At 42.4% G+C, this 19501-nt stretch overlaps 1 protein-coding gene across 3 annotated transcripts in view; it reads left to right on the plus strand.

Moving 5' to 3' along the window:
- HTT (huntingtin) overlaps positions 1-19501 on the plus strand; it is a 120288-nt gene that overhangs the window by 17075 nt on the left and 83712 nt on the right. For all 3 annotated transcript variants that reach the window (XM_069977352.1, XM_069977353.1, XM_069977354.1), the window contains exons 2-8: positions 734-817; positions 4531-4651; positions 13219-13278; positions 16052-16131; positions 16807-16945; positions 18341-18482; positions 18597-18775. In XM_069977352.1, coding sequence (XP_069833453.1) covers positions 734-817; positions 4531-4651; positions 13219-13278; positions 16052-16131; positions 16807-16945; positions 18341-18482; positions 18597-18775 — 805 coding nt within the window. The remainder of the gene's footprint in view (positions 1-733; positions 818-4530; positions 4652-13218; positions 13279-16051; positions 16132-16806; positions 16946-18340; positions 18483-18596; positions 18776-19501) is intronic.

Raw genomic sequence — 19501 nt, forward strand, 5'->3', positions numbered from 1 at the left:
TGATGTGCTACTCTTTCCTTCTCATTGTTGACAGCTCTTTGTCTAGATTACAGACCACCACTCTGCTCTAAAAGCAATGTCTGGACAGATCTATATTAGATATAAAGTAGATGCATAGTTATAGTGGACGATAGATATAAATATGTATGCTATTGCTATAAATACTCTAGCCTGACCACTGCTTTTAGAGCAGAGCGGTGGTAACATTCAGAGCCCACCCCAATGTCTTCTCGGCGAGGCTGAGCAGTGGGTCATAGAGGGGTGGATATGACTTTTGTGCATTAATGTTGAAATAAATTTTCTCTGTATAAAACATATCCTCTTCCTGTTCCTCAGATGTGACCCCCATGGGCCGCTCAGGGAGCTGAACCTTCCTTGAAAATCTATAATTTCCATGGACTGGGTAGAGTTTGTTCCAGAGTCAAAATATCCTTATTACCTTGGGTGGCAATTGCCTTTCTACCAGCTCACATGTCAGTGACTCATAAGTAAGGGGAAGGATGGAAACTAAATAACAGCTTTGCATTCGTTTTCACAGTCTTCCAGTACTTGTCAGCTGCTGTATGTCCTGCAGGAAGTACTGTATTCTTAGAGTGCGTCCTTCCATCCCCATAAAGCATTTAGTAATTTAAAGCAGTTTTCTGGGCAAAATGTAGTAAATTTAGTCATCAGTAAACCTCATCTTTTTTAACATTGGTATACCTGACCTGAGTTCTGTGTGTTTTATTTCCAGAAAGAAAGAACCTTCTACCAACAAGAAAGATCGAGTGACTCATTGTCTGACGATATGTGAGAACATTGTTGCTCAGTCTCTCAGGTATGTCTGTGGTATCCATATTACACATGATGCTACATACTGCAGGATCTATATTATTCTTATAGCTTGCCTCCCAGAAAGGCTCCTCGGGCCATACAGTAACCGTAACATCCAATCTGTCGGCTGCGTCCCCCACATTGCATGTAAGCTTCTGGTTGGAGCGTTGTGCGTGCACTTATTCTGCAGGATATTGTACTGTGAATGTACCTGTCATGTTGTACATGAATGACCTAGACCACGGGTGTCAAAGTCACATTCTTCTAGCTGCAAAACTACCATTCCCATCATGCCTTCGACAGCTAAAGCCAAAGTTTTGGCTGTCCAGACATGACCTACTGTAGTTAAAGGATTTTCAGTAATAAAAATGTTATTCATATATTCAGCCTCTGGCAAGATTCCTGGAATCCCCATACTTTAAAGTAGGGTCACTTCTTACAAATACTTAAATCTTGGGCATCATATATATATATATATATATATATATATATATATATATATATATATATATATATATATATATATATATATATATATATATATATATATATATATATATATATATATATATATTATTCATATTCCTGCCAGCACTTCTGAGTTTAGGGTTGGCACATGGTATTGGTCGCTCAGCCAACAGTGCCTCAGCCGATAGTAGGCTAAGAAGGCAGCACCATGTGCTAATCCCAAACCTGAACATGTTGGTTTCATCAAACATACCTTAAACCGGCAATTGGGAACCTTCAGCCCTCCAGCTGTTGCAAAACTACAACTTCCATCATGCCTGGAAAGCCTTCAGCTGTCCAGGCATGATGGGAATTGTATTTTTGCAACAGCTGGATGGCCAAAGGTTCCCCATCCCTGCCTTAAACAAATGGAAGAAAATTAGTTTTTTGATGGTATATGTGTTTCCCACATGTTCCCATATGTTTTTCCTACATGAAACAAGTGTTTTATTCCTCCTATTTGTGCTTTTGACATGTGAATCCTTCACTAATAATAGGCAGTGTTCTACATCGTGATGGTTTCAACCTTCTCAAGGGGCAGCCACAGATGAGCTTTGTAGAATAAAGCCCCGTCATGGGCCAGTTTTGTAATTTCTATCATAAATTTTCAGATTTGAGATCTGAACTGTTCAATAAGGTTTACTTCGAAAACATCTTTAACACTCATTGCTCTGTGACAAGATGCATTAAAATCCAGAAAAATGACTTAGGGTGGTATTACATGGGCCGATTAACAATAAATGATCTCAAACGATCACCGTGACAAACTATCTTAATCATTCACCCTATTACACAGGACAATGATCATTGCTTACGGTCGTTCTTGCGCTCGTCCTTTCCTGGCCGATAGACTAGGGAATGAGCGAACAACATGTTATTACACTGGACCAATTAACGATAAAAATAGGTCCAGATTCTATCAAGCAGTCAATAATTTCTCGTTGGTCATTTAATAGTTGCCTGTTATTACATGTAACAATTATTATTCAAATCCGAACAATCTAACGATTTTTTTGAACAATAATGGGCCCGTTTAATAAGGCCCTTAGTCACTAAATGTATTTTCTTTCAATGAAATAAGAAAATTGTTCAAAAGGTAAAATTGGCATCTTCCCTAGCCCTTTACCTTTTATGTGATTTGTTTTCTTCTGGTGTCATCTCTCTTTATGCAACATCTTCTGCTTGATCAATATAGATTTGAATCAAATCACTGACTATCACTTTCATCCAATCCTCCACACTTCTCTTTAGCCCATGTTTTTCTGTATAGCATTTCTGCTGGTTTTTCAGTATGTAAAATTTCCAGAGATATTGCTTTGACATGTATATTCTTTTTATAGCATTACAACTTTTCCATACTCGCACCAGGATCAACCAACATCTTTTGCCACACTCCATGTTGTAATTCCATCTTGAAAACATTTTTATAGTCTTTTCCATTGATATGATATTGATATGTGGCTGTATTATTTTTCTTTTAGCCAGGTGCTGTACATCTCGGTAAGATCTGTAAGAACCTTCCCTTTTACTCGCTGAATAATTTCCATAGACTTGTTTTGTTATTTGTTTAGATATGCAAATTACTAGATGAATCCATCAGGTTTTTTTTTTCTCTGCTTGGTTTGGAAAAACATCTGCCATTCATTAATGTAATTTCCTTTCATGTCTTCGAGGGACGTTGGATGAAGCCAGGAAGCTCAGCTATAAAACATTTACCGTAGTGTTGTATCTGTGATTTATGGTAAAGAAGCCAGCTAGCTGAAAGATAAGTTCTTCTCCAGATCTGTGCTAGTAGGACCAATGCTTAATACAGAATGAAACGATTTGCCTTAAATGTCCCCAAACCAGTTCTGTAATATGAAGGGCATGCGTGCCACAGAGATGGTATTGTAAGGGTTTTAGGATATGAAGACCTGTATGTGATGTTATGGCTAAAATTAGAGACGTATCCCCTGGCTTGTGTTCCTGTTTGTTGTACAGAAAGCATCTGATGCAGCATATTTGGCAGAACCTTTCTATACAGATTATATTGCTAGCCATAATATATTATCTAATACAATGTTCCAGTCAGTATAGCTTTGGCTGTCCAGGCGTGATGGACATGATAGGCCCCCAGGCCTATGCTATGGATGGGCTTCCTGGAATATTGCTTTTAAAGCGAATGTACCATCATTTTTGGCACATGGATAGAATGGCACCGGCTTGGGGAAGCCGGTGCTCCAGTCCTTCTTTTGAACCGCGGCCCTGTTCCCTCGTGCAGCGCCATGCAGTCGCGTCCTAGAGGGGCCGCCCGCCTCCAGTGCTTCACCCCCTGTCGGTGCCCGAGAATAGAACAGCACCATACGCAGGAACCAGGCCGCGGTTCAAAAAAAGGACCACAACACCGACTTCCCCACAGCAGCACCGTTCTATCCATGTGCAAAACTTAAAGCGAATATACTGATGATAAATTTGCTTTAAGGGGAATCTGTCAGATGTATATGATCCTCAGCTGATAAATAATAATAGTTTAATTTTATATAAGGCCAACGTATTTTTCAGCACTTTACAATTCTGGGGTACATATAAGTAATACATTTGTGTTTTCCTTCCAAGCTTGAGTACCTTTAAGGCTGAGCTGCAGCATGCATAACTCCTCTCTCCTCCTCAGTGGCTTCCAGCACAGTATGTGTAGTACTGAACATTAAAGGGGTTATCCAGCGCTACAAAAACATGGCCACTTTTCCCCCTACTGTTGTCTCCAGTTCAGGTGCGGTTTGCAATTAAGCTCCATTTACTTCAATGGAACTGAGTTTCAAAACCTCACCCAAACTGGAGACAAGAGTAGGGGGAAAGTGACCACGTTTTTGTAGCGCTGGATAACCCCTTTAAGCATACAGGGAGGGAGGAGATGTGCATGCTGCAGCTTAGCCCGGCCTCTATAATGCTTGGGCTAATTTCCAATTAATCATCAGCAAAGAGACTTGTTGTATCTCCATATATATATCAGTGTTCTGCCCATGTTTGCTGTTCTGAACATGATATACACCTGACAGATTAAAGGAAGTGTCTGCATTTATAACATTGTTTATCCAAAGGAAAGGCTGTCACAGTGTGATCGGCAGGGTCCCGACACTCCTGCAGACTGGTCATGTGTGAAGAGTAGCTGGTCTCCGCAGGTTGCTGTGAACCACACTGTTGTATTCAGTATTTTTCCTTTTCTGTTTGCAGGAATTCTCCTGAGTTCCAGAAGCTGCTTGGCATCGCCATGGAGCTCTTCCTCTTGTGCAGTGATGATGCCGAGTCAGACGTCAGGATGGTGGCTGATGAATGCCTCAACAAAGTGGTTAAAGTATGTCTCCTCATCCCAGCTTCTTGTTACGTGTTGTTATTTTATTACAAAGTCAGTGCGTAGTGAGTTCCTTGCGTTACTTATTAGGTTTCATAATACAAATTATATCAGACAGTAAATAAGTAACAGTTCATTGGTATAGACACCTTTGTGCTGCTGATGTTATATTGTTTATTGCTTTTATCATTTACCTTCTAAACGTCAAACTTATTCACCATACTAAGGAGTTTTTTCTTTAGATATTTCCTACTATTTTGCTGCTGTAGAGTCTGTGCAGCTCTTTCACCTAGCGAGCTGCTCTGGTAAATCGGGCATGGCTATGTCTGCACGCTGCTCCTGGCAGATCTGTTTGCTGTTCTTACACAGTATAGTCTGTGTGATCTGCCCTCCCTGAAAACTTGGATGCTTTCCTCATTCTCCAAACTGTTATCTACAGTGCACTACCTAATCTGCTGCTACCGTGAAAAAGGAAGATTAGATTGTGTAGAGAAGAAGGAAAGTATCCAAGCCTTTAGGTAGGGCAGATCACACAGACAGCACTGTATGAGACTGTAGATTGGAAGGAGAGTAGACACTGCAGTCTGAGGTGTGTAGGGAATAAGATTAAAGGGGTATTCCAGGTTATTTTGATATTAATTCTACTGATTTCTCTTGTAATATAATTAATATATCTCATTGGTTTCTATAATAAATTTTGTCTCTTTCTCTCTATTTTTATGTAAGTCACGTGTTTCTGTGACGTCACCGAACCGGAAGTGTGGGGACTTCCCCGACTCGGCCGGCCTCTTGGTGTTTATGTAGTTAGAAAGCTAGCAGAGCTTTACAAACGGCCTCCCTGCGCACGGGAGGTCACATGACACCCTGTTCCCGGGCGGCCTGTCAGTGTGAAGGAGGTCGCATCCACCTCCTGTATAATCACTAAAACCCTCCACCCCCTGCCAGTATAATCATCCCGATGTCTCCCCCGGCCCCCTCCATCCTGTGTATACAGTCCTTTTCAAAGATCTCTCACCCCATCCCCCGGTCTCGGCACCTCTTGCACTCAGCTGACAGTCTCTCTCTCTCTCTCTCTCTCTCGCTGTGTGTGAAGCAGGAGAGATTTCTTTCCTGCTCCGTACACAGTGCCTGTCAATTGCCCCGATAAAACTCAGCTGCCAGGCACTGTGTACGGAGCAGGAAAGAAATCTCTCCTGCTTCACACACAGCGAGAGAGAGAGAGAGAGACTGTCAGCTGAGTGCAAGAGGTGCCGAGACCGGGGGATGGGGTGAGAGATCTTTGAAAAGGACTGTATACACAGGATGGAGGGGGCCGGGGGAGACATCGGTATGATTATACTGGCAGGGGGTGGAGGGTTTTAGTGATTATACAGGAGGTGGATGCGACCTCCTTCACACTGACAGGCCGCCCGGGAACAGGGTGTCATGTGACCTCCCGTGCGCAGGGAGGCCGTTTGTAAAGCTCTGCTAGCTTTCTAACTACATAAACACCAAGAGGCCGGCCGAGTCGGGGAAGTCCCCACACTTCCGGTTCGGTGACGTCACAGAAACACGTGACTTACATAAAAATAGAGAGAGAGAGACAAAATTTATTATAGAAACCAATGAGATATATTAATTATATTACAAGAGAAATCAGTAGAATTAATATCAAAATAACCTGGAATACCCCTTTAAGTATAAAAACTGGACATCAATGATGCCTCGTGGGCTATAAAAGGAGAATGTTCACTTTGCAGACTCATTTAACTGATCCCTCCATGAACATGAACGCTCAGCTGTTTTTTTTTCCTTTCTTATGTTCTTTATAGGAAGAGGTGGGCTAAGCCGCTGCCTTATTCCTGTGGTTGCGGCTTTTCTCCGAAAATGAGATGATTGGGCAGCCTAATTCCAACACAGACATCTACATAGGGAGAGTCAGGAAGTCCTCGTAGACATTAGTTTTTTTTTCTAATGGCCCTAAAAGGTACCTGTGATTAGAAAACACTTTTGACAATTCAAAAGTTTTGATCAGTCCAGGTCTGAGTGTTCGGATCGCGACCAGTCAGGAGAACCAGCAGGGAGACTACTGTATTGCTGTGCTTTCCTCTCCTTGCTCTGTATCTGTATGAGCTGGATGGCTCCATAGACTTACATTATGTGGCCATTCAGGTCAAGTGACACAGATGGGGTTGTGGATGTAATACTCAGACTCCGACTAATCAAAACTTTTGATGCGTTTGTGCGTTACGTCGTTTTTTCTAATGACCTGTACACTTAAAATTGTATATCTAGGTTTATATGTTAACCTCCTCCCGCCACTGCACTGTAAATTAACGTTGCTGCAGCCTATGCCTGAGGCTGCAGCGACGTTAATTTACGATTGAGGATAACACAGATGCAGAAGCTGCGCCTGTGTCATCCGTGGCGGAACCCGGCTATCGTTGATATCTAGGGTCCAGACGCAACTCTCAGCATCGGAACCGTGTAATCTCCTCCTCCCCTCTCTCCCCTGCCACCGTCACAAGATTTTAACAGTGGCAGGGGACAGAGGAGAGGGGGCAGACATGGACATCAGCTTATGGGATCATTATGATCCCATAAGCTGATGTCCAAAAAACGATCTGGGCATTGATGCGTAAATGACCCCAGGTCGTGAAAGGGTTAATGATACTGCGCTAGTGAGCGTTACAGATAAGGAACGCTTATGTAATATTATACATAAAAGGAAAAAAAAGCTGCTATAAAAGCCCTTTGATTGCACAGAAAGATATAAAAACATTTTCCATCCTGTTTCTTTGTGACTATAGACCCCTAAACACTCGGTGCTTAGTGTAATAGTCACATTTCAGCCCTCTGTATCTTTACCTAAGTAGCTCATTGTGATGTGGGAAATTGCCCATTAATTTTTCTTTTGGAGTCCTGTTCTGAATGCATTGGTTCCCGTTGTTCGTGTTATTTGCTGAGCTATAGCAGGTGCTAGCACTGCGGGGGACGCCATATGCACATTATCACCTTCGTAGCCGCAAACCGGACCTGACATACAGTCAGTAAACATTCACTCTAATTTACCACCCCGGCGTACCTTATTACATATATATATATATATATATATATATATATATATATATATATATATATATATATATATATATATATATGTGTATGTAGTGTTTTTTTTTTTTTTTTTTTTTTTTTTTTAACCCTTCCATTTCTGTGTTTATAAGCTGTAGCATAGACAGCAAATGGCTGGCACAGGTTAGCAGGTTTATACCTTCAGTTGAATTAATGCTTTTCTAAGCCACTAAAACCTCTCATTCATGTAGGGTTACAAATAAACATTCATTTTGGCAGAAAATTATTCAGATTTTTAATTTACTTATGTTTTAAAATCTCCAGTCTTCCAGTACTTATCAGCTGCTGTATGTCCTGCAGGATGTGGTGTATTCTTTCCAGTCTGACACTGTGCTCTCTGCTGCTACCTCTGTCCATGAAAGGAACTGTCCGAAGCAGGAGAGGTTTTCTATGGGGATTTGCTGCTGCTCTGGACAGTTCCTGACATGGACTGAGGTGGCAGCAGAGACCACTGTGTCATACTGATAAGAAAAAACACTTCCTGCGGGACATACAGCAAGGACTGGAAGACTGTAGATTTTTAAATAGAAGTAAATTACAAATCTATATCACTTGTCTGGCAATGTCTGCAAGGTTCTTTTCTTATTTACAGAACTAAAAGCAGCTCTGGAGCACCAACTGCTGCTCTAACATGTATGTTTAATTACTTAAAAAAAAAAAAAAAAAAAATAGAAATATCACAGATCACAAGTTATTCAGTACTAAGTTTGCTTACCTGACTTTCTGAGCTGTTCTGTGATCTTTCTATTCCGTGTTCCAACAATAGTCCCAGCTGAAGATTTCTATTTCGATCTCTTCCCCCTCCCCCATCCACAATTGGCTGATTGTCTCTGGAAATTCCTTCTGTGTGTGTAACATGCCGTATTTCACAAGTCGCCTTCCCAGAATAAATGGGATGAATATTGGAAATAGAAAGCTAAATGGTAAATGAGAGCATGAAGCCCCCTGTGGAGCTCACAGTTTCCGCCTTGGGTAGCAGGATACCGCGAATAGTAACTTATAACATGTCAGACGGCATGAGCGCTTCTTGCTCCAGAATATAATGGATGGCTGTCCAGTTGTGGAAAGGCACAGGGGCTTATCAATCACTGTGCATACATTTTTTTTAGGAATACCCCCTTTTAAAGCCCATATTACACGGGCCGACTGTGAGGAGCAAATAAGTGCTGCCAGCGCTGGTTTGCTCCTTGTTCCCTGCTCCCTGCTGATGCTATTACACGCGGCGCAGGGGTGAGCGGGTGAGTTCAGCGGAGGCCGCGTGGAGCTGTAGTGGGGCTGCCCAGGCGATTGCTAGATCGTCCGGGCAGCAGATAGCAGCGGTCTGCCGCCGCCGCTCCTACTCCATGGGGCAATGGCAATAGATTGCTGCTATCGAAGTCATTTGTCTTTCAACATGTTGAAAGAAAAACGACTGCAAAGATCAGCCGACATTGATCGTTGTCTTCTATTGTCGGCCGAATACGGCCAGTAATCATTTCATGTAATAGGGCCTTAAGGGTGCCCGTACACCTTTAATAAGTTATCTCTCCCTTTGTTGTGGACACACTTGATGATAGGGAGTGAACCATTGTCACTATTATAGTGCATATAATAACATTCTGCTATAATGGAAGCTGTAACACAGTGCCAAGCTGCACATATCCTGGCGGCAAGCGGCCAATGTACCTAGACATTTACTGCTGCCGCCATCAGCTTTCTCGGATGATGCTTTGACATTTAAGGGATTTTCTATTAAGAGACCACTCACAGGGCTCCAGACTAAAAAATTTACCTAGGAGCCATTGGCTCCTAACCTGAAAAATTTAGGCGCCAAATAGAATATTTGGTCGCCAACATTTTAAAACATGTTGGCAGAGGCCACAGCAGCATCCTCCTTTAGATTCTTTCTTTTCTTAGGCCCCGTTCCCACTGAGGAAAGGTAGCAGAATTCCGCGACAGAATTGTCCGCCGCGGAATGCCGTTAGCCTCCCGCTCATAATGGGAGGCGCGCGCTCCTGCTCTGTACGCGCTGAAGAATGTACATGTTCATTCTTCAGCGCGTACAGAGAAGGAGCGCGCGCCTCCCATAGACTCCCATTATGAGCGGGAGGCTAACGGCATTCCGCGGCGGACAATTCCGTCGCGGAATTCCGCTACCTTTCCCCAGTGGGAACGGGGCCTTAGTTTGAAAACGTTCAACATGGAAACTTGCAACTTGACAACCATATACAGTCTGACTCAGTACTTCAGCTTCACTTGGCTAGCCTTTTAATGAGGCTTACTCTTCTGAACTTGAACTTAAAAGCTTGCAACTTGACAACAATATACAGTCCACTAGAATGTGTGAGGTGGTCTACAAGTCAGGTTCTGAGTCAGTGTATATACATACAGACACTGAGGGAAGTGGTACTGTGCAGTGTATATACATACAGACACTGAGGGACGTGGTACTGTGCAGTGTATACATACAGACACTAAGGGAAGTGGTACTGTGCAGTGTATATACATACAGACACTGAGGGAAGTGGTACTGTGCAGTGTATATACACACACACACACACTGAGGGAAGTGGTACTGTGCAGTGTATATACATACATGTGCAGTGTATATACATACAGACACTGAGGGAAGTGGTACTGTGCAGTGTATACATACAGACACTGAGGGAAGTGGTACTGTGCAGTGTATACACACACACACTGAGGGAAGTGGTACTGTGCAGTGTATACACATACAGACACTGAGGGAAGTGGTACTGTGCAGTGTATACATACAGACACTGAGGGAAGTGGTACTGTGCAGTGTATATACAGACACTGAGGGACGTGGTACTGTGCAGTGTATACATACACCCCCCCCCCCCCCCGCACTGACTACCACACCTGGCCACCATCACAACAGACACTACCAATCAGCCGCCCAGGCCGCGGTCCCCCCACACAGATTAGTGGCCGGCCGCCAACCCTGCCGTCCCTCCGGTTGTACTCACCCACTATCCACAATCTTGGTGCCGCTGGGGTGCACTTGAAGAACCGCCGGGTGAGGAGAGGCGGGAGAGAGGCGCTGGAGGAGTGTGGCGCCTCTGCGGCCGTCCGTCCAATGAATGAAGGACGTGCGGGATGACGTCACTGGAGAAGCGTGTCCCTGCACACGTCATCCAGCACGTCCGTCATTCATTGGACGGACGGCCGCAGAGGCGCCACGTGCTTCGGTGCAGCGTGCGGAAGTCCTTAAAGAGACAGCCGCCGCCAGGGCCAGTCGCAAATGGCGCCCAGATTAATAAATCTGGGCGCCATTTGCAAGATATCAGTCGCATTGGCGACCATTTTGGTCGCCATCTGGAGCCCTGACTCATATACAGTAATACCTCGGTTTTCGAACGCTTTGGAACTCGAACTGCTTGGTATTCTAACGAAAATTTACCCAGAAGTAGTGTTTGGAATTCGAACTTTGCTCGGTTTTCGAATGTTTTTCGAACGTTTTTGCGAGCGTGGATGGTGGGTTGTACCTGGCGAGTTAAGCAGTGGTGAGGCTTCCCATACAGTACAGTGCTGTATAAGACTGCTGGAGTGCATATACAGTGCAGTAGTAGTACAGGCAGTGCACCACCATCTCCCATACGTTACAGTGCTTGGATGGGGGGGACGCTATACAGTAAAGGATGGGTGAGGAGTTAGTGACTACTGTACTATAATTGCTGGTTCTGATGAACATTTCTTATGTTTAATGTCCTGTACAGTATAGTGCTGTCCTGTACTGTACTGTAGTGATTATACTGAGCACTTATCAGTGTAATAAATGAGTATTGTAGGTAATTATTGGTGGCTGCTGAAACCAATTCATCACATTTACATTATTTCCTATGGGAAGACACTGCTCGGTTTTCAAACTGCTTGGTTCTCAAACTGCCTTCCGGAACCAATTAAGTTCGAGAACCGAGGTACCACTGTATTCACTAGACTGTGTGACCGGTGTATATGGATTCTAAAGTGTTCTCTATTCTGTCCAGCTCAGTCTGACATCCTGTAAAGTCACTCCTGGCATCCGATGATCCAAAAATTCTGATGGCCTAGGAATTTGTTTTCAAGTAGAGACCTGCAAGACAATCTGGAATTTATATTGATATTGAAAACTGCACAGAAAGCCAGAGACTCACCTGATCCTACTAGCGTAGCTTAGGTTTAGTGTAGGACCACGCTGCCTTTTTACAGTCCGTTTATCGTATCAGTTTATGAGAAGAAAAATGAATGCAATAAGTATTACATAGAGAAGATAGATGACAAACTAATACTTTCACATGTCTAATTTTTTTTTTTTATTTGTTTGTTTTTTTTTTTAACTGATTGGAGCTAGATATTGAAAATTGTTTGTATTTGCTGTTTGCTATTAGTATTATTTATTTATTTTTTTTATAGGGTACACCTCTTGCATGAGTTATTTTTAACAGCCTGCATAGATATGATTTATAGCAACCCTCATGGTCATAGACAATTTCTTAGAATCTGTCCTATGGACATGAATGGGAAACGTTACTTGCGTACTCTGTAACTTTTTGCAGAGTTCATTCTACAGGGGAGGAGAAAGGATGAGCCGTAAGCGTCATCTGTTCTCTCCATCTACTAGTGTTACCTTTCACTGTAATTCTGTCCAGATCACTTTACAGCAGCCTCCTCCTTATCATCACAGACAGAACAGGAAATCTCAGTTTAGCTTCAGGCCTAGTGGTAAGAATAAGAACTGGAAGATTTCAGGATTATTTTTCAAATTTGGATACTAACTTTTAGAAGGAAAAATTATTCTGATAAATTCTTAAATAATTTTAAAGGGGTTGTTCTCTAATTTTTTTTCTTTGAAATCAACCAGTGCCAGTGATTTTTAATTTACATTTCTATTATAAAGTCTAAAGCCTTCCAGTACTTATCAGCTGCTGTATGTCCTGCAGGAAATGTTGGATTCTCTTCAGTCTGACACACTGCTTACTTCTGCCACCTCTGTCCAGGAAACGAACTATCCAGAGCAGCAGCAAATCCCTATAGAAAACCTCTTCTCCTCTCCAGACTGGAAAGAATACCACTTCCTGTGGGACATACAGCGGCTGAGAAGTACTGGAAGAATTGGGAATTTTTTATAGAAATAAATTACAGATCCCTTGCACTTTCTGGCACCAGTTGATCTGAAACAATTTTTTTTTGTTGTTGGTTAACAACCCCCTTAAAGAGGTAACACTCTCTGTAGCTCTTGTCAACCCTGGTCAGGAGATGAGAACCTTAAAACCTAGATATTGCTCTATGCAGCCGTTCTCATCTGTCATGCATTTGTGCTATCTTCTTAGACCAGACCTGGATATGAGCATTGACCTTCCGCCTGCTTTATGTGACTTGTAAACACTACACATATGCAGAACTGTTGTAAGATAGAATTGGAGACCTCGGCGGTGTGATTGTGTTTCTCTCACCATCCCGCTCTCTTGTTACAGGCTTTGATGGACTCCAATCTCCCACGGCTACAACTTGAGCTGTACAAAGAAATAAAGAAGGTGGGTTCCTCTCCCCCCTCACTACATCGCTCTCTATTCTTATAATTTATTTACACAGGCGGCACCCACGTGCTCTGAATTGGTGAATAGAGTTCATGCAATATACATCAGCTGGTTCCATGCACACTTCATGTCTATGGTATACGGAGAACCTTATGTCCTATGCTGCTCTCGTGCCAGTCTCCAGCCTCCCAGTGACAGCTCATCCCATACACCACAGGTGTCAAATGGGCATGCAGCTGTTGCAAAACTACAATTCCCATCATGCCTGGACAGCCAAAGCTAAAGCATGATGGAAATTGTAGTTTTGCAAAACATGTATACAGAGCATTACAGGGGACATCTTTTAAAGGCAACCAATATACAAATGCTCCTCTCCATATCCTCCACAGTAATAGCCAGAATAGATAGGCAATTTGTGAGCGTACTTGAGGAATACAAGTGCAGATAGATAACTTTGTAAAGTACATTATGTCTATCTTTCTGCAGCTGCTCGCTCCTCCTCCCCCTCCTTCTCCATAGATTTCTATGGGCAGCAGCTGTACTCTGATCTCAGTGAAGCTGAAAATCCATCTCCTATCTCTGTCTCATGTAAATGGATTTTAATATTTATATTTAGAGTGAGAGTTCATTGCAGGAAGTAGGAGGAGAAGAGAGTCTCACAAGATGCATTTTGGTGATGTTACATTACTAAGTTTATGGAACATTTATTATAACTGGAGATACTCATAGGAAGGGGTGAATGGAGCTGAGCCCACTTCATATACAGCAGGGTGTCGCTGCTATGTGTAGCAGACCCCTGCTTCTTATGACTGACACCAACGATCCCGCTGGTGGCAGTCTTATAACCCCTTCAGTACCACAGTGCACGGCGATCTCCAGAATTGAAATGGTCTAAATAACAGGTTCCACATCAGGTGTCTGACACTCCCACAATGTGATTGCTGGCAGATTTTTGGTCACAATAAAAGTTTTGTAGCGTGAGGACCCGGCATGAACTGATGCATTCTCATAATGTGCCCCTTGGACCAAATATGGTTATGAGACTACTGAACTTGATGTAATGAAATACAGGACAGTCTTAAGAAACCGGCTATAAACATTATTTGTAAGCCACCTAACTTGAAGAACAAGTCACATTACATGAAGAATTTGTTTTACATAGTTCAGCACAGTATTATGTCTTGTAAGGAATGGCCTCCAGCAGTGTCCTTTATTAGGACTCAAGACTTCCATAAATAGTAAAATATTTCCTCCACAATCTGAACTTTATAATACATTTCTTAACATCCGCATAAGAAGCTTGAACGTTTACAGTTATAACATACTCTTAACCCTTTACCGCACGAGGTCGTAACTGTACAGGTGCGGGCGTTCAGAGCCCGACTTGGCACTCATTTGTTTTCGGCTGCAGCAGCCGAAAGCAAACGAGTGCCGATCTCATTGATCTTTGCTGTATATCTATACAGCAAAGATCTCAATGAGAGATCAAAGTGTATATTCTAGAAGTCCCCTAGGGGGGCTTCTAGTATACATGTAAAAAAAACAAAAAAAAGTGTCATTAGTAAAAAGCCCCCTCCCCTAATAAAAGTCTGAATCACCCCACTTTTCCCAGGTTTTAAATAAAAGTAAATAAATAAACAGGTTTGCTATCGCCGCGTGTGTAATCGCCCGAACTATTAATTAATCACATTCCTGATCTTGCACGGTAAACGGCGTCAGCGCAAAAAAATCCCAAAGTGCAAAATTGCGCATTTTTGGTCGCATCAAATCCAGAAAAAATGTAATGAAAACCGATCAAAAAGTCTTATATGCGCAATCAAGGTACCGATAGAAAGCAAACATCTTGGCGCAAAAAATGACACCTCACACAGCCCCATAGACCCAAGAATAAAAGCGTTATAAGCCTGGGAATGGAGCGATTTTAAGGAACGTATATTTGTTAACAATGGTTTGAATTTTTTACAGGCCATCAGATACTATATAAGTTATACATGTTATATATCGTTTTAATCGTAACTACTTGAGGAATATGCATAACCAGTCAGTTTTACCCCAGGGCGAATGGCGTAAAAACACATTCCCCCTAAATAAAAGAAATGTGTTTTTTTTTCAATTTCACCACACTTTGAATTTTTTTTCTGGTTTCGTAGTATACTTTATGCAAAAATTCAGCCTGTCATTGCAAAGTACAATTAGTGACGCAAAAAATAGGGGCTCACGTGGGTCTGTAGGTGTAAAAATGCAAGTGCTATGGTCTTTTAAGCACAAGGAGGAAAAAACGAAAACGCAAAAACGAAAATTAGCCTGGTCCCGAAGGGGTTAAGGTCTATGTCTGTATGTTATTAGCCCCTTGTTTTCTCAAAGGCTCTGGACACCTTTGCCCTGATTTTTATTCTTTTATTGGTGGTTTGTTTCCTGAATGCAGTAGGAATCAACGTTCCAGATAGTCTTCATTAAAAATATCCTACCATTTAGTTGCTGCTCAGGGGAGGGTGAGTCAGTCAACAGACTTTCTGCTCTCTCTGTGTTAGAGATAACAGCAGCTCAGATAGAGATGGCAGACAGGGTGTAGAGAAACCTTGGAGGACAGCTCACAAAGGCTGGAAAAAGAGGAGAGTATGCTGTGAAGAATGACATAGGCTGTGTACAAGCAAGCTGTAGAAGCAAAAGTAAGCAAAATCAAGGTCTGACCAATATTTTATTAGAGGTTTGCATTTAATAAAAATTTAAGACTGGCATCTAGATAATAGATATGACACTTGTCTTCTAGAATGGCGCACCTCGGAGCCTTAGGGCGGCCCTCTGGAGGTTTGCTGAGCTGGCACACCTTGTACGACCACAAAAGTGCAGGTAAAGGATTAAAATGAAGTGTATTACATTACTGTGATACCACAAAAAAAAAAAAAAAGATTGTTTGTGCACCCTTTGCGCCATCACTCATAGGCCATACATCCCTTTATTACATGGAAAGATGTGGAGCCCGTGACCGATGTATTTTTTTTTTTTTTGTGGGTCCAAACAATGTTTGCTCTTGCATCGGGCCATGTCGACCTGTTCCACTGGTAATTGCCCTGTGTAATAAAGCCCTTAGACCTGGCGCTCTGGATATACAGTATTTACCATATTAATTGTATCAAGGCTCTCTATTTCTAGGGTGCATGTTACTGTCACCATTGTCTTAATTTGAGCCCTGTTTTTTTCCTGATGCCCATATGTGTTAGATGTAGCTATGAAATGACAACCATTGATTGAAAATAATTTTCTTTACCTTTTCTATGGAAAGATTCAGTTTCTCTTGTCATCTCCCAGCCTAAACAAATGCAAATGTAATCATCTTTGTGTGGAGAAGGCCTATTATATGCATATGAGCTGCATGTTCTGTCAAGCCTCCGAGAGCAGATGGAAACATTTCCATAGTGCTGACTGGCACCGAGCTCATTGTAGTAATGTGTACAGTGCAAGAAAACATTTTTCATAATAATTACTATTAATCCCGCTTAATCTGCCTCTCCTGTATATGTGTAGACCTTACCTGGTGAACCTGCTCCCCTGTCTCACCAAAATATGCAAACGTCAGGAAGAATCGGTACAAGAGACTCTGGCTGCTGCCGTTCCCAAAATCATGGCTGCCTTCGGTAACTTTGCGAATGACCATGAAATCAAGGTAAGGCTTAACCACTGCAATTCATTCTCAAACTAGAATTCCTGGTACATCCAATGATCTGGCATGCTGTACATCATGTTCTAGTTCTCCCAAGTGTTTTGTCACAGTGCAAACAATCTCCATGGTCTTGGCTGTACGTACAGTAGGTTAAAAAACATCCTGCAGACGGTCTTCTCTTTGTTGCTGTGTCATCCCTAGTGAATATGGAGTGTTAAAGAGTCAGTAAAAAAGAAATTTGACATGTCAATAGTATTTAACGGTCAGGGTCTGAATGTTCAGACCACAACCGCTCAGGAGAATAAGCCAGGAGAGGGCTGTGCTGCAGTGCGCTCCTCTCCCCACTCTGTATCTCAGACTTTAGACGACTCCATAGACGCACATTGGAAATCGAGAGAGAGAACAAATATTGAATTTACAAATTAAAGTCTTTAAATCTGCTGGGGCTCAATGAATACATCAAGAATGTTCTATAATTCTGCCGAATCTGTACTTTGTTTTACTGAATCATATTAATGGCCCACGTATGTACGCCCCTTTGGCCTTTTATCCATGTTATTTGTTAGATAAGGTTTAGTGGTGACTGTTGCCTATTATGTATATTCGATGTCACATCTTTTTGCCATATATCATTACATATGTGTTCCTTTTCCTTTAATATGTATTTTTTCACTGTCCATTCACTACCCTTTCCATTATTGTATATGCTTTACCCCCCCCCCTTTTTAAAGCCTTTTTTTGTGAATTTGTTCTATACCCTACACTGTATCTGAGGAAGGGAAAGTGTTCCTGAAACACATAATACCTGTGTACAATATTTTAATATAAATTGTATTTATTTTTACCTCCCCATTGCGCTTCGCGGCAGTGCTGGCAACTTTGAGTTAGGCCAGTTGGCTTTTTTTCCCCTTTTATGTTATAACTACAAACTATCTCCTTTGTGCGTCCAGGGAGAGACCTGTCGGTCAAGTCCAGCCCTTTTGGTTGTGACCGTTCCCTCCTAATGAGTTTGTAGGGAGAGACCTGTCAGCCAAGCCCAGCAAGGCAGCTAGGGGCATCGGAGAACCATCTCCTCAACTTTACACCAGGTTACCGGCTCACTCCTCCACTATAATGTCGCTGAAATTCTGTGGAGTAGCACATTGTGCTATGGTTTGGGCAGCATAAAACAATTGCCAGACTTCCTTTAAGACAGGGATGAATCTTTGGCCCTCCAGCTGTTGCAAAACTACAGTTACTATCATGCCTTGACAGCCAAACCTAAAGCTTTGGCTGTCCAGACATGAAGGGAATTGTAGTTTTGCAACAGCTGGAGGGCCAAAGATTCCCCATTGCTGCTTTAGGATGTATATTATGCTTTTTCTGTATGTAGTTAAAGTCTGAAATCTTTTATTCCAGGTTTTGCTGAAAGCGTTTGTAGCTAATCTGAAATCTAGCTCTCCCACAATCCGACGCACAGCAGCTGGTTCTGCCGTCCACATCTGTCAGCATTCGCGGCGAACGCAGTATTTCTACTCGTGGCTTCTCAATGTACTCCTGGGTACATTCCTTGGTCTTACTTCATTCCATTGCATTGTCACCTATAGTTCAGCCATCATACCTTCTACCTTTTTTTTGTGGCTTCTAGTAAAGTTTTGCTCTTGTGTTCTTGCAGGTTTGCTGATTCCTGTTGAGGATGAACGTCCAACTCTTTTGATCTTGGGGGTCTTGTTAACACTACGCTATCTGATTCCGCTACTACAGCAGCAGGTGAAGGACACCAGCCTGAAGGGAAGTTTTGGGGTGACACGGAAAGAGGCTGAAATCTCCCCATCAGTGGAGCAGCTAACACAGGTGAACACCTTGGGGCTGCTGGACTACCATAGTGCACTCATTTTATCATTTACAATTTTCGTTTAATAAAACTTAATTTTTCTTTAACTGTACAAAAGAAAAGTGTCATTTTTACTGACCCTTAGAATAAAATATTATATTTTTACAGCATGACAAATAGCAAATATTTTAAGGGGTTATCCAATGTTAGAAAAACATGGCCACTTTCTTCCAGAGACAGCCGGACTCCTGTCTGCAGTTTGGGTGCATGTTTTGCAGCTCAGTTTTATTTAAGTGAATGGAATTGCAAACCACACCTGAACTGGAGACAAGAGTGGTGTTGTCTCTGGAAGAAAGTCGCCATGTTTTTGTTGCGCTGAATAACCTCTAATACATTATGCCCCTAATACATCATGCTGTGCAGGGAACACTCCAGGACAGGGATTCTGTCTGTGCCTGCCCTCTGTGATTCATGAAGGGAGCATGGATCGTGTACATGCGGCCTAATGCTCAAATTGGCGTCACTAAAGTGTTAAAAGGGATTGTCCTGGATTAGAAAAAGCACGGCTACTTTCTTGCCAAAACAGCACCATCCCTGTCTTCAGGTTGTGTGTAGTATTATGATTCAAGGGGTTGGCCACTTTATAGTAAAATAGTTCTGTGTACTCACTGTATATACTGACAGCAGCTCCCTGTGTGCCTCATAGAGCTGTGCTGTCCTTCTCTGTGGTGAGTCTGTCCATAACA

Source organism: Dendropsophus ebraccatus, chromosome 7 (genome assembly GCF_027789765.1).
Source record: "Dendropsophus ebraccatus isolate aDenEbr1 chromosome 7, aDenEbr1.pat, whole genome shotgun sequence".
NCBI classification, from domain to species: domain Eukaryota; kingdom Metazoa; phylum Chordata; class Amphibia; order Anura; family Hylidae; genus Dendropsophus; species Dendropsophus ebraccatus.